The sequence below is a fragment of the Nicotiana tabacum genome, chromosome 13, assembly GCF_000715075.1.
Source record: "Nicotiana tabacum cultivar K326 chromosome 13, ASM71507v2, whole genome shotgun sequence".
Lineage (NCBI taxonomy): Eukaryota > Viridiplantae > Streptophyta > Magnoliopsida > Solanales > Solanaceae > Nicotiana > Nicotiana tabacum.
Window position 1 is genome coordinate 116,478,840 of NC_134092.1, and position 16,502 is coordinate 116,495,341.

Here is a 16,502-nt window from a genome sequence, read left to right on the forward strand (position 1 = left end):
TGCTAGCCATGATCCTTGTTGTATACTGTTTATCTACCTCAATTTCTGCCACATACTCAACATGTCTTTGAGAGTATGCAAGCCATATATTACTGTAAAGCCAAATACTAATAATCTTGAGTGAGCTCTGACTTGTCCATGTATGTACTGGCAATCTATGTCAATTGGTTCAAACTCAAAGATTCTTGGGTCCCATAGTATCCATATTCTGCTCTTATTATTGCTGTTGAAATTTGATATCCACTGCCATCCGGGTGCAATTTTATTGATGATACTTCTAGCTTTTTGCTCCTTTATTCTGTGTTCTATTAATGCTATCACTGCCTTTTTATTCTACTTTATAAACTCCTTTGTCTCCTTTTGCTTGTATGCTTTATTTAAACCTCTAACATTCCATGTAATCACACTCATACTAGTATGAATTGAGTATCATGATATATCTCCTGTGCCCCATAAATCCTCATCTGCATATTGCTTGGTCCTGGCTCATTGGTTGCTTGTCCACTTTCTAAGGATTGAAACCCATTGCTGCCACCTAGGTTCTTGCCTTCAGCTTGCTTTGTTTTTGCCATTCTTGCTGCTGACTTCCCGCTAACTATTTTCCACTCGTCTTCTTTAGATTCTTTAGTAGCTGCACTAATCTGCACTGTGTTATTCTCTAGGGATTTTGTTATTTCCATCTTCTTTACTTGCTCATTCTCCTGTTAATTGTCCTTAGGTCCAGCTTTCTCAGTCTTCTGCCAGACTTGTTTGACTTTATTTCCTCTCACTCTGTATGCCTGCCTTTGTGGTTGTTGCATTATGTTTTCATTGCAATTGTATCCTATCTGTAGACATTTGTTGCAATATGTTGGTTCCCAGTCATAGCTTATCTCTTTTTCAATTATTTTCCCCATTGGATCCTGCAACTTCACCTTTCTAGGAAGGAGTTTTGTAATGTCCATCTCAATTAGCATTCTCGTATAAGAGATTCTGACTGTACCAGTTGTACTATCATCCGCATACACTGGATTTCTTAGGGCACTCCCAATCTTACTTAATGCCTTCATACTCCAGCAATTCAGGGGAAGATTTGGGAACTTCACCCACAATGGAATGGTTCTCAGTACTTCATCATGCAAATTAAAATTTGGTATCCATGCTTTCATTATATTGGGCCGATTGTTGATGGTGTGAGGCCCAGTATATAAAACTTGACGTCTTTCCTCCAAGTTTGCAAATCTAATTACAAAATAGTCTTCATTATGATAATAGATCTGAGGTTTCATGGAGAACCTATCCACTGAATTAAGGAATCGTTCCATTGCTCCTATGGATGGTGAATCCCCAATAACATACAGTACAAGTGTTGTACTCCATTTTGCATTTTCGTTCTCAACATCCTCTAGATCTAATTCTACAATTTTCTCTCCATCTTGAATCATTGGTGCAATATATTGAAGATTCATTCCTCTCGATGCCAACTTATTCCCTGCTACAATATTTGCCCATGACTGAGTTCCACTTGTCTTCTCTATTTGTTCAGTACCTTTGAGATTTTCAGCCTTATCAGTTTTGCATGGCATTGTTACATTGCTATTTGGTGTAGTAGAGTTCATCTCTATCTTTCCGCTCCCAGATCCACGATCTATTCCACTACTAGCTACATGCGTAGCTCTCACTGCTTTCAGCTTGCCATTGTTGATTGTTGGATCTGATTCTAGCCTACTCTGCTCACACATCATGCTCTTCAGAGTGTTGTTTCCTGTTGGTTCCTCAATTCTCACCCCTTTTGGTGAGACAAAAAGTTCAATTAGTGCCTTCCTTGCATCTGCTGATCTCGGATCTGTAGTCAGAATTTTCGTTAGATTCCGTTTAGGTCGTCCTCTTCCTCTCATGGCTTCCAGCTGCATACGTTAGCAAAGCCACGTTAACGTGCGTCGAGAGAAACGTGGAAGAGAGAAAGTACTACTAAACAAAATATTAGAAGCCGTAAAAGATGTTTATCCGTATGAAAATACAATAAAGCATTAAATTCAGTAACTTTATTTAAAGTTTTCTTTCCTTTTTTTTTTTGTATATATATATATATATTTTTTTTCTGTCTCAAAATAATTGTAAGAAAAGTCAACCTATTTGATGCCTTAATTTTGTGAGATAAAATTTCATATTTAGAAAACACATTGTAAAAGTACTACAATTAGAAAGTAAAAAAATATTTAACTCTTTAAATTGTAATATTATGATTTCTTTTTTGATTTTATATAATCATTAGCACTCCACATTCCTTTCCACTTTTCCTTTTTTAACAAAGTTTTTCAAAACTCATTTGAAAGTTGTCAAATTTCTTCTTATACATTTGGTAACTTCAAGTTGATAGTAGTTTTAGACCTTAGTAAAAAAATTGAAAGATATTTTTTCTCAAAAGATTTGGACACGTGAAGTCCATCTTAATGATACATTCCTATTGGAAGATGCATTACACTTACTCTACTTTCATTTGACTGCTTCAATACAGTAAGAACTCCTGTTTTGTATGAAATGGTATATTTATGTATCTAAAAAGGGAGTAATTTGTTCGGGCATATTTTAACTTTTGGATCGATTAAGTTTCAAATTAAAACTAAACTCCTTGTCTGAATTGCTATAAGCTGCAAGTCCATCCCATAAACAGAACAACTAAACAAGTCAAGTTTTCAGCATCTGGACATGACAATTCAGCAAAGATGAATTGAAATCTTTGTTAAATTGATTAAGAAAGGCTAAAAACAACAACAACAAACCCAGTATAATCCCACTAGTGGGGTACTGAGGAGGGTAGTATGTACGCAGACCTTACCCCTATCTTAAAATAGAGAGGTTGTTTCCGGTAGACCCTCGACTCGCTCCCTCCAAGAACTCCCCACCTTGCTATTGGGGTGACTCGAACTCACAACTTTTTGATTGGAAGTGGAGGGTGCTCGCCACTAGAGCAACCCACTCTTGTCTAAAGGCTAAAAACAATAATTATAAATATCCATCCAAAGGGATCGAAATTAAACAGATAAAGAGAAACAAAAACAGATAGAAATTAGTGCCTCCATTTGTTTTATGTGGCAGAGATAGAAATTAATTAGCAAAGCTTAGTGCAATAGCATTTGCGTTGGATACCAACACAACCACAACCAGAGAAACCTTCATTTCTGCAAACAAGAGCACAGTTGTGATCATGCCAACAGGGACCATGATATCCATGGCTAGGTGACATGCAAACTCTTGCTTCTACTTGTGACATCATTTCCATTTCTGCATACATACAAAAAAATTACTTTTAACTATAGTTGATGAGATAAATAAGCATAACTCCATCCAAAGACGTAGCCAGGATTTGAAGTTAATAGTTTCGCGATTCTATTCATTTCTAAGTTAATAATTTATTATATATTTAATGAATTTTTAAAAACAAATATAGAGTTAGGATAAAAGTTATATTGGGTTCAGCCGAACCCGCGTCCGAAGTTGTAGCTCCGCTCCTACGTGAGTTTTGCAAACATAAATGGTTCTATATCCGAATAAGAAAACGAGTTGAGGTAAGTTGATAGTTAATGTAAAAATAAAAAAGGTTAGAATAATGCGGAATGGATGTATAGGATTCAGATCCCAACTAATTTAGATAGACAGATTGATTTGTTTGATCAATTCGTGACTAGTAGATTTTGAACAAAGTAAATAAAAAGCGACCGACGAAATGAGCGACACTTAAGTAAGGCAAAAATCATGAGAAGCACAAAGATAAAACCAAAAGTTTTCCTCTTATCCATTTCTGAATTGATTTCAGCTGGCTTCTTTGATGTCTAAGCTCTCACTAATACTATGACAAGCTGCTTTAGTTCAAGGTGGGAAGTGAGTAAAGACCACTGCTATATATAGATATTGGCGGAGGCGGACACTACTTTCAAATAAAAATTTGAGCAAGTGTCGTTTAACCAAAGAATTAGATTCTCAGTCAAAGCCTATTTTTAGAAGTACTCGGGTTACTGATAATCAAGAAATTCAATATTCTCTCGGAATCAAAAATGGAAAAGTAATCAGTATAAAGCACAAGAAAGTAATTATATTCCAATGTTCATCAAAACGTGTCCTTACAAGTGAAATTCCCTTCCCTTATATAGGAATTTATAAATATAACGTTTCTTCCCTTTTATGACAGAATCATTATGAGTATTAATGACATTAATGAAACGTTATAATTGGTAACCGTAACTGTTCATGAAGATTCTGTAACTGTTGCGATTCTTCTTCCACATTAACTTGAGGTTCATGAATCTTCCCTCTTTACTGTCTTGATTCTTTCTGCCCGTGTCTCTTTACTGAATAATTTAGGCTCGGGCAACCGTACCTTTTCGTCTCGTGAGTGATTTGCTCGTACCTGTTGTAAATCGTGACTCTTTTAATGCAATACTCAAGTTGTCATCTTCTTAGTAATCTACGTATCTTGCCCTGTCATCCTCATATAATTTCACATGTAATATTTATTTTTTACCAATACAGATAGTCTCCCCACTTGCCGAATATTCTGCAATGGTATATATGGGAAGTGGCACATATTTATGGCGGGAATATTTTGCCGTCGTTTTCCATACATCATTGCATCTTCTTCAGAATCATCGCTTTGTATGTCACTTCCATTTAATGTATGTGCTACGTGGCCTTCGTCGATTGGGTCTACGATTCTTCAGCGATTTTTAAGGTTTTCTTGCGGCTGCATCATTCATTTTTAGTTTCACAAAACCTTCAATCTATAGCGTTCTTCTTCTTTAATCGTTCTTGTTTTTCAGCACACATTATTTTCTTATATAACCATGTATTCATCAAATCCCGATCCTCGTAGAGTAGTAATTGTAGATGAACTTCCCCTTTCAACTGCTCCTGTTAGGAGTAGAAGAGGCGGTAGATTACGCAGTTTAGAATCTATATCCAATCATGGTTCTACTTCTCAGACTAACATTGCTACCCCTTCTTCTTCTAGAACTAGGACTTCTTCAACTCATAGATCTTCTGCCAGAAATAAGGAATCGAGTGAACCTATTCAAGAACCAACTGTTGATGAAATTATCCCTGCAGAATTTTCTTTCTCTATTGATCGTGAATCAATTAGAAATCAAGTTACTTTTATGACCTCCCATGATCGTGCCGATGTTTACCCTTCCCAGATTACTAAGGGTTTAATTTCTCTTGTGTGAAGAGAATGCCATTGGGAATTTGACTTTTCAATTTTAGTTCCTGGTCCAAACCAAAGGATTACTTCGTTTCAAGCTGGTTACTCTTTCGTTTACACATATCCTTTTACGTTAGGTTTTAGACCATCTATTGACCCAACCATTATAGAATTTTGCCGTTTCTTTAACATTTGCTTAGGACATATTGGTCCTATTGTATGAAGAGTTGTTGCATGTTTAAGATACCTGGCTAATTCGGCCTCTTTACCCTTCACGTTTCAACACTTGCTTCATCTTTATTCCCCTAAGTTATTTCGTTCAGGAGTGTTTACTCTCATGGCTAGGAGCAAAAGGGTTTTGGTTAGCCCTGAAGATGATAAAGATCGTGGCTGGTATGCCCGTTTTTTTGCTGCTCCCACAAGTGATTTAGTGGGTGAAGAGAACATGCCTTTTCCAGAAAAATGGAACTTTGCACGTAAGTTTTTTTTTTTAGATATCTTTCTTCTCTTTTATGAAGGAAGAAGAAACTTACGATCCCGTGGCTGTTTTTTTTTCTTTTTAGCAACCATGAAAGTTGTTGAAGAAATACCAGACTTCCGTGCTCGGGTAGTAAAATTGTTGTCGGTTACTCCTATGGAAAGAAGGTCTTGGAAATACCTTTCTCATAGGTTTGGTTGGAAAGTTAAAACTCATGGTATGCTCCCCTCTAACTTTCTACCTTTCTTTCATATTTATTTGGAGATTTTCTAACTCCTTCTTTTGCTAGGATTTCCCATACGGGGTGTTAGTGCTGCGTCTATTATTTCATCAAGATTTTCTTTGTCCATGGCTCAAGAGACGATTTTGAGTTCTTCATCAAAGAGAAAAGCAGAGAGAGCTCATGTTTCTGAGGGTGAAGAGGAACGAGAGGAGGGCTCTTTAGTGCGTAAGCCTCGGGCTAGGAGACGTGTTGTTTCAGATGATGAAGCCACTCCTCCTCCTAGTTCAGTTCCCGTGAATGAGCCTGAAAGTGCCACTTTGGTGAACTCTACAGAGAGATGATTGCTGCACCTCGTAACTCTACAGAGCAGTTTTTTTCCCATGGGTTTGATAGCAAAGATTTTGGCTTAGTTTCTGATGAAGCACCCCTTGCCTCCTTTCTAGTGTCTGTTCCTATTGGTTCTCAGTTTCCCATGCCTGTTGTTGCTGCCACTGCTCCTCCCGTGGCTATTTTTACTTCCTCAACTATCCCTATTGCTACCACTTCTCATGTTGAAGTTGGTTCTTCCAGTAGCAGTAGGAAGATGAAAAAAGTTACCATTGAAGTCCCCGAGGATGGTAATCTTTTGAAAATGTCTGGCCAAGCTGATGTATGGCTAAAACAACTGATTGGCCTAGTTGAGAAGTCTAAATTGAAAACCAGGACTCTTTGACATGGATGAATGACATTGTCCATTCATCTTTAAAGGTATAAGCCTTAGCTTTTTATTTTGCATGTGATTTCTTTATCTTTGTTTGATAATCACTTCTTCCCTTTCTTTTGTAGATCAACCTAATAGGCACAGAACTGATGAAGAGAATTGTCCATACTGAGCATTTAGTCAACGACTATTATACGGAAGTGGACAACTGGAAAGAACAATTTGAAGGCCTTCAGTTAGAAAAAGAAGTTTTAGATGAGGAAAAGTGTGCTTTGGAACAACAAGTGAAAATGATGGCAGCAGAATTGGCGATTGAAAAAGCCCTCTTCCAGTCAAGCGGGCAAGGATAAAGACCTCCTTGAGTCTTCATTTGTCGAGCAACTTTCTAAAGCTACTGAGGAAATTAGGGGTTTGAAAGAACTGCTTAATCAGAAGGAAGTCTATGCCGGGGAGCTTGTTCAAACGCTCACTCAGGCTCAAGAAGACCTCCGTGCATCTTCTCACAAGATCCAGTTCTTAGAGAGATCACTCGCCCCTTTACAAACTTCTTATGATGCTGTTTTGACTGAAAAAGCAGAGTTGGAGGCTGAAGTTGAGCAATGTGAGAGGAATTATGAGGCCCTTGAGGATAAATCAACTCTTGATGTAAGCTGGGCTTTCTTAAACACGCGCCTCGAGACTTTGATGGAGGCTAACCAGGATGGTTTTGACTTGACTGCTGAGATTGCAAAAACTAAGAAAACCATAGAAAAAACTCAGCAGAGTCAAAACTTTTCTTCACTTGAGGTCGGCCTTCTCGAAGGTGATGAACTTACTCTTGGTGAAGTTCGTGTTCAAATCTCTCCTGCTCAAGTTGAACCTTCTATTGCTGATGATGATGCCATCTTGACTTCTCCCGCTGCTGATAGTACTACTTTAGAATCTGCCCCATAATGAACTTGTGTGTGAAAAGTTTATTGTGTTTGTTTTTTATTTTATTTGTGGAATGGTTGGTAAGCTTTACCCCTGATCCATTTTGGGGTTTTAATATCAAATACTTTGGTTTGAACTAAGTTTACACGTAGTTTTAACCGGTTTATATAATATTTCATTTTGAGTTTCTGTTCTACTCTGCATTTAAAAATACTTCAATACTTCATGGCTTTTTGAACATGCACGAATTATAAAAGAGGACCCTTTTATAAATGACACTTAATGAAGAAGACGTCTCAACTTCATAATGGTGTAAACATACGAAAGAAGAAATAGGAACACACACATTTCTTTGAATAACTTTGAGGAAGTTTTGTATCATTCAAACTTTCAAATTGTATAATACTTTACATGTATTCAAGTATCATCTATAACTCTTTCGTAACTATTTTCTTTACAACAGATTTTACAAAATTCAAGGGTATATCTTGCAACCCATGATTAAATATTGCCATTCGTAAACATTCGTAAAATTTTAGAATTTACATCCACGAGTGTATTCTTCATAGGTTTTTGAATCAGGCTTGCATTTTTGGCTTTTGAGTTTTCTCTTAACTTTCGATTTGTTGGGTAGATCATAGGCTTGACCTGAATTCTGACTTTTCCAGTCTTCTTTTCCTTCCTTATATATATAGTCCCCCAAGTGTTTGAGCTTTGAAGTATGAAATCTCGAGCACTTGATTATTCCTTCCATGTGGTCCATTTCCTGAAAAGGAAAAACATACGGGAATAGGAGGTATATATAATTTAGATGATGACTGCTTAACCCTTTATATTTCCATCAAAAAGGTTGCAACCCTAGACCGGGAATAATTTTGCTTCCGCATGTCCTTCAAGTCTAATATCATTATTTGGTGTGGGCTAGCTTTTTGCCTATCATCTAAATTTATTAGTATAATTTTAACTGTACAAAATAAAAATTGTAATTGAACGATACCTGACCGTGGGTATTTCTTATTCTTAGAAATAGTATTTCTTTAAATGAACAGGATTCCAACTCGAGGGTAAAACCTTGCTATCCATGGTTTCTAACTTGTAGGCACCTTTTCCAGCAGTACCTCGAACTTTATAGGGTCCTTCCCAATTTGGATTTAACTTTCTTGCTCCGGTTGTTTTCATTGATTGAAAAATATTTTTTAAGAATGAAGTCCCCAATTTTGAATTACCTGAGGTGAGCCTTTCTGTTGTAGTGTCGTTCTATGATTTGCTTTTGTGCTGCCATTCGTATTAGAGTTGCTTCTCTTCTTTGTTCGAGTAAGTCCAAGTTTGTTCTTAACTCCTCATTGTTCGATTCTTCCGTTGCCAATGTGAATCTCGTGCTTGGTTCTCCTATTTCAACTGGGATTAAAGCTTCTGAACCGTACACAAGCGAAAATGGAGTTTCTCCCGTAGCTATTTTTGCTGTGGTTCTATAAGCACATAATACTCCTGGTAATTCTTCAGGACAATTCCCTTTTGATTTTTCTAGTCTCTTCTTCAAATTATTGATGATAATCTTATTTGTTGACTCGGCTTGTCCATTTGCCACGGGATGGTAATGTGAATAGGTTATTCGTTTGATTTGCCAACTTTGAAAGAACTCCGTAATTTTCGAGCCTATAAATTGTGGGCCATTATTACATACGATTTATTTTGGAACTCCAAACCGGCATATGATGTTCCGCCAAATGAAGTCTTTCACCTCCTTTTCTCGTACCTGTTTGAAAGCTCCTGCCTCTACCCATTTTGAAAAGTAATCTGTTAACACTAATAGGAACCGTACATTACCTTTAGCTTGTGGTAAAGGCCCTACTATATTCATTCCTCATTTCATAAATGGCCGCGGGAAAATAACTGTATGTAATAACTCTGCAGGTCGATGCATATTGTTGGCATATCGTTGACACTTATCACACTTGGCTACAAACTTTTCCGCATCTTCTTCTATTTTAGGCCAGTAGTATCCTGCCCTGATTAGTGTTTTAACTAAAGATCTTCCACCTGCGTGATTTTTGCAATGTCCTTCATATATTTCCCTCATCACGTACTTCGTTTGATTGGGTCTAAGGCACCTTGCTAAATGACTGCCAAATATTTTTCGATATAAATTATCTCGAATTAGGCAGTAACGAGCAGCTTTCCGTTGAAGAATTTGAGATTCTTTCTTTCCTTCAGGTACGATCTCGTACTAAAAAAAAATTAACAATCTTGTTTCTCCAATCCCAGGTTAAATTATTAAAGCTTACCTCGTGTTTATCCTGGTCAAGTGCTGAATGAAATAAATGGATTACAATAGCATTTTCCTCACTCGTTACTTCTGCAACTGAAGCAAGGTTAGCCAACGCATCTGCTTCTGCGTTTTCTTCCCTGGTATTTTTATGATCTTCCATGATTGGAATTGCCTAACCAGTTCTCGTGCCTTTTCTAAGTATTGTTGCATTCGTGGCTCTCTAGCAGTGTAAGTCCCCTGCATCTGATTGACTACCAGTTGAGAGTCACTTTTAATCATGATTTGCTCTATAGAGAGTTCTCGTGCTAGTTCCAAACCTGTAATTACAGCTTCATACTCTGCTTCATTGTTAGTAATAGGGTAACATTTAATTGCATGTCTTATACTTTCACCTGAGGGTGGGATTAAGACAATACCTAATCCGGCTCCTTTGACATTTGAAGAGCCGTCAGTAAATAAAGTCCATGTACCTGGATTAGCTCCAGTAAAAATTTGCAATTCCTTTTCTACTTCAGGAATTATTTTTGTATTAAACTCTGCGACGAAATCTGCTAAAACTTGAGACTTTATTGCTGTTCGAGGTTGATAAATAATGTCATATTCACTTAGTTCTATTGCCCACTTGGCTAGTCTGCCTAACAATTCTTGTTTATGCAAAATATTCCTTAACGGATATGCAATCACCACGGAGATAGGATGGCATTGAAAATATGGTCTTAATTTTCTAGCTGCCATGACTAATGTTAAAGCTAGTTTCTCTAGATGAGGCTATCTAGTTTCAGCATCTAATAAGGATTTACTAACATAATAAATAGGAGATTGTTTACCTTTGTCCTCCCTTACTAAAACTGCACTTACAGCTACTTCTGCAACTGCAAGATACACAAATAGTCTTTCTCCATTCCCTGGTTTAGATAGTAGGGGAGGATTTGTTAAGTATGCTTTCAAATCTTTGAGGGCTTGCCGGCATTCCTCAGTCCATTCAAACTGATTTTGCTTCTTCAAAACTGAAAAGAATTTAAAGATTTTCTCTGAAGATCTTGAAATGAATCTTCCCAGAGCTGCAATTCTACCTATCAATCTTTGTACTTCTTTTTTGCTTGTGAGTATATCAGGTATTTCTTCAATAGCTTTAATTTGTGCAGGATTTACTTCAATTCCTCTATTAGATACAAGAAAGCCCAGAAACTTACTTGAAGCTACACCAAAAGCGTACTTTTCTGGGTTTAGTTTCATACTATATCTGCGGAGGATCTCGAAGGTAGTTGAAAGATGTTGAAAGTGATCTTCCGTTTGTGTATATTTGACCAACATATCATCAATGTACACTTCCATCGTCTTGCCAAGGTGTTCTTGGAACATCTTGGTCACCAACCTATGATACGTGGCTCCAGCATTTTTCAAGCCAAAAGGCATGACTTTGTAACAACAAGTCCCCCTGTTTGTAATAAATGAACTTTTTTCTTCGTCTAAGGGGTCCATTTTTATTTCATTATAACCAGAATACGCATCTAGAAAGCTTAATAATTCGTGACCTACGGTAGCATCAATCAATTGATCTATATGCAGTAAAGGGAATGAATCCTTCGTGCACGCTTTATTTAAGTCAGTGTAATCTACACAAACTCTCCATTTACCGTTCTTTTTAGGAACTACCACAGTATTAGCTAACCAATTAGTATATTTTACCTCGCGTATTGAATCGATCTTTAAGAGTTTCTGTACCTCTTCATCGATCACTTGATTTTTGAATGATCCTTGCTTCCTCTTCTTTTGTTTGACAGGTATAAATGATGGATCTTCATTTAATTTATGAGTCATCACCTCCGGAGGTATACCTGTCATATCTGAATGGGACCATGCAAAACAATCCGCATTAGCTTTTAAATATTCAATTAGCTTACCTCTTCTATCTGGGTTTAACCTTGCTCCGATATGAATTCTTCGATCTGGCCATTGTTCGAATAGTGGAACAGCTTCAAGCTCCTCAATCGTTGTTTTAATATTTTCATTCTCCTCTAGCTCTTGAATTACATCTGGTCTGGAATCCACGTATGTTTGTTTTGATACAGTTTTTGTTGAAATTTGATTTACCGCATCTTTCTCACTTGCACCCGCATCTTTTTGATTTGCACTCGTATCTTTTTGACTTGGATGTATCACCGAATTGATGATCCTTGAAGTTTGTTGATCTCCCCGAATCTGTTGAATTCCCCATTTTGAAGGGAATTTGATAACCTGATGCAATCTGGATGGAACAACATCCATATCATGAATCCACAGCCTCCCAAGAATCACATTATAGTCCATATCCGTGTCTATCACTTGAAAATTTTTTTCTTTGATGACCCCCTCTACATATGTGCTTAGTTCGATCTCGCCCTTTGTAATAATGGTTGAGTTATTAAACCAAGATAAGGATAGTGTTTTTGGAACTACACGATCGCCCATCAGCATTTTGTTCACCACTCATAATAGAATAATATTCACAGAGCTACCTGGGTCAATTAAAACTCGTTTTACGTTAGTATCATGTATAAGTAAAGATATTACCAGTGCGTCGTTGTGAAAACTCATTAATCCATCGACATCTGCATCATCAAAGGTTATGTTTCCGTCTTCCAGAGTTTGGCGAGTTCGTTTCCCGTGAGTTATTGTGAAGTTTGTCATTTTTCTCGCGCTGTATATGTTACGCCGTTGACTTCTTCTCCGCCGTTTATTACATTTACTGTTCTCTTTAGAGACGGAGGTTTTGGGGGCTCTTGCCTATTTTTCATGTAAGCTTGTTTGCCTTTCTCGCTGAACAATTCTGTCAGATAGCCCTACTTTAATAAATGTTCCACCTCACCTTGTAATAATCTGCAGTCTGATGTTCTATGGACGTGATCATTATAGAACTCGCACCAAAAAGTCTAGGTTTCTTCTATCTGGATTTGATCTTGTCTCTTTAGGCCATCGTACCTTATCTCCCATGCTTCTTAAAACAGTGACCAACTCGGAGGTACTCACGTTAAAATTATAGTCCCCAATCCCCGCGTTTGCATTAGCATCTCTGTTATGTTCATCTTGATTTTTTCTGAATCTTGATGACGAACTTGAATCTCTATTTGTGAACCTGTGATCAGCCCGTACCTTTTCAAATTTGGAACGAGCTTCTCGCCCCGAATGTCCCATATAAGGCTCGTACCTACTTTTACCGGACGTCTTCTCAGGTTCTGACTGCCTCGAACCTGTTTTTTCTTCAACCCTTGACTGAGCTACGGTATCTTCTTCGATTTGTAACTTGGTACTGTACCTATTATAGACATCATTCCATGTCGTGGAAGGGAATTCTCATAGGCTCTCTATAAGCCTCCTTGTAGCTTCTGAACTTTTCTCGTTTAAATTGCTTGCAAATGCCATGGCTTCCTAATTGTCAGGTACTCTTGGAAGCATCATTCTTTCATGTTGGAATCTGTCTACGAATTCTCAAAGCAATTCAGTATCTCCTTGCTTTACTTTGAATATATCCTCCATTCTCTTTTTAACTTTTTGTGCACCCGAGCGTGCTTTTATAAATAGATCTGCAAGCTCAGCAAAAGAATCAATAGAATTTTCAAGTCAAAGAGAGTACCATGTTAACGCTCCTTTAGTAAGTGTTTCCCCAAACTTTTTTGACCAGCACACATTCAATTTTATGCTTAGTTAAATCATTGCCTTTTTCTTCCGTGGTGAATTCAGTAACATGGTCACGTGGATCGGTCGTTCCATCGTATTTCGGGATGTCAGGCATTTTGAACTTTTTGGGAATTAGTAATGGAGCTGCGCTTGGTTTCCATGATTGTTGTGAATATTTGTCAAAATCAACTCCTTTGATCACATGTGGTACACCGGGTATTTGCTCAATATGGTCATTTTGTTCTTTCACATGTTTCTGCAAGGTTAGTATTAAAGTTTGTAAATCAGAATTATTAGGCGTACCTGGTCTCCCATCACGTGAGTCGTTGGGAGTTCCTCCGCTTCCAGAATTAGACAACCCTGATTGCGAAATTTCCATAGTTGCAGCATTGTTCGGTGGAGTTGTGGGTGGTACAGTTGGTAATCCCCTCACGAAAGCCTGGAGAGCATCATTCACATACTCAGCAATTAACTGCTTCACAGCATCCTGCTCGACAGTTTGTTCATTTCCATGTTGTTAATTATTGTGAGTAGTGGATCTTTCTGGTGATGCTTCTCTTGTGTGGGGTTCCTTGAGGTGACGGAACTGGGGTTCCTTCCACCTGCTGGTTGTTGTCATTGACATTCGACATGATTTAATTGAGAGAGAGTGATTTGAAAAGTAAGAGAAGAATATCAGATTCCCGGTAACGGAACCAATTTGTTTAACCAAAGAATTAGATTCTCAGTCAAGGCCTATTTTTAGAAGTACTCGGGTTACTGATAATCAAGAAATTCAATATTCTCTCATAAATAAGAAAAGAAATCGGAATAAAAAATGGCAAAGTAATCAGTAGAAAGCACAAGAAAGTAATTATATTCCAATATTCATCAGAACGTATCCTTACAAGTGAAATTCCCTTCCCTTATATAGGAATTTATAAATATAACGTTTCTTCCCTTTTATGATAGAATCATTATGAGCATTAATGACATTAATGAAACGTTATAATTAGCAACTGTAACTGTTCATGAAGATTCTATAACGGTTTCGATTCCTCTTCCATATTAACTTGAGGTTCATGAATCTTCCCTCTTTACTGTCTTGATTCATTCTTCCCGTGTCTCTTTACTGAATAATTTAGGCTCGGGCAACCGTACCTTTTCGTCTCCTGAGTGATTTGCTCGTACCTGTTGTAAACCGTGACTCTTTTAATACGATACTCCAGTTGTTATCTTCTTAGTAATCCATGTATCTTGCCCTGTCATCCTCATATAATTCCACGTGTAATATTTATTTATTACCAATACAAGTGCTAGAGGCGTAATTGAATCCAAGCAATACATTAAAAGTCAAGTTGTGCTCCCAAATCGACCAATGCATCAACTTAAGATTGAATCTTAGAATATCAATCAAAATATATATTACATGTTATTTAAGATATATACACATGTTGTTTACCCGAAAAACGGATAGAGTTAAATTTATACGTAGTTCTAAGGGTACATGGTATAACTTGGCACAAATCGGAAAAATACATAGAAATATATCGAATATTGACTGTAAAAAAGAATGAAATACAAACCAAATTGAGTGAAGAATGATTTATAAACAAGCAAGATGAATCAATGTCCAAAGCTCACAAAAGGATAATCTCTACTGTATCTCTATATGAATATCAATAATCTTTTAAATATGAGAGCGTATAGATGTCTCAATATCCAATATTTTTTACAGAAATGATAGCCATTCCTCTTATAGTGGAGGGATCCTACTTTGAATATAATTAAAAATACATAGTGGGGATCTCATGATAGACTAGTTAATTAGTTTTCCTTAATTCCCGACGGGATTCTCTCCCTAAGTACAGCTACAACGGCTCTTTGTCTCATAGCTCGATCTTGGTTGGTCTTGGTACTGATCGATCTCCGGATCTCGAGCTTGATATTGACTCGAGCTAGATATTGGCTCGGGCTCGGTATTAACTCAGGCTCGGTATTGACTCGGGCTTGGTATTGGTCGGTCTCTGGCTCTTGAGCTCAATAACACTACTTCATATCATAGCTCGATATTGACTTCGAGCTTAGTGTTGATCAGTCCCTGAATCTTGAGCTCGAAAACCTGGCTTTGGATTTCATCTCGATATTATGAAGAAGACCTTTGGACCATTATGTTCCAATCTTGACTAATTATATGAAGGTTAAAACCGGTTTTGACCGTATACAGATAGTCCCCTCATTTCTCGGGAAGAATGTGGCGAGAAACGATATGATTTTCCAATTATAAGAGTAGATAGACACTGATGTTTTCATCGAGCCCGACCATAACGTACATGATAAATGTCCCGTCGATTTAGTTACCAAGGCATTAAATGTACGTCAGACGATGGTCGGCCACTACTGATTATGAACCGTCATCGCCAAATCTATAAATAGCTCATCTCTTCACCATTTTTTACTTTCAGATCCCCAATCTCCACATCTTCAAAGTTCTTTTTTGCATCTTCTAATTTCTCCATCTGCAAATCTATGATTTTCACTACAAATCTCTTCTTATAACACCAAATCTTGTCATCTCCCTCTATTTTCAACTTCAAATCCAAATGGCAAAAACGTTAAAAACTGTTCCTCAAAAAGAAAATGCTTCTTCATCGCGGCCTGCCAGCGACAAAACACCGGTGGAGCCACGACCTGAGGAGTGTGTTCCCAGGGGGTGTGTTCTCACTTCTGATTTTAAGACCGATAAAGCGTCGTCGGTTTTCGGTCGATGCGAGCCAGTATCGAGGTATATATGATCGATAACTGAGGGATACCTTAAGCAGGTAAGGAAAGATTGCAACTGGGAGAACAAAAAAGTGGTGATCTCGGCTCCCGAAGAAGATATCACCACCCATGTGGAAGGGTTTTTAAGTGTTTACACTTACCCTTTCACGTTGGGCCCCCTCGACCCCATTGTCATTGACTTTTGCCGCCAGTATCAAATAACCCTAGGCCAAATCCACCCTTCCTTTTGGTGAATCATTATTCTGCTCCGCTTTTTCGTGAGCAACATTGAGGGGATGCCTTTTACCCTCGACCACCTCATAAGGTTATACAGCCCCCGCCTCT

At 37.6% G+C, this 16,502-nt stretch overlaps 1 protein-coding gene across 1 annotated transcript; it reads right to left on the reverse strand.

Moving 5' to 3' along the window:
- Positions 1-9,839: 9,839 nt before the first annotated feature.
- Positions 9,840-10,493, reverse strand: LOC142168315 (uncharacterized). Its single transcript, XM_075228979.1, has one exon. The coding sequence runs from the start codon at positions 10,491-10,493 to the stop codon at positions 9,840-9,842; it is 654 nt and encodes a 217-aa protein (XP_075085080.1).
- Positions 10,494-16,502: the final 6,009 nt, after the last annotated feature.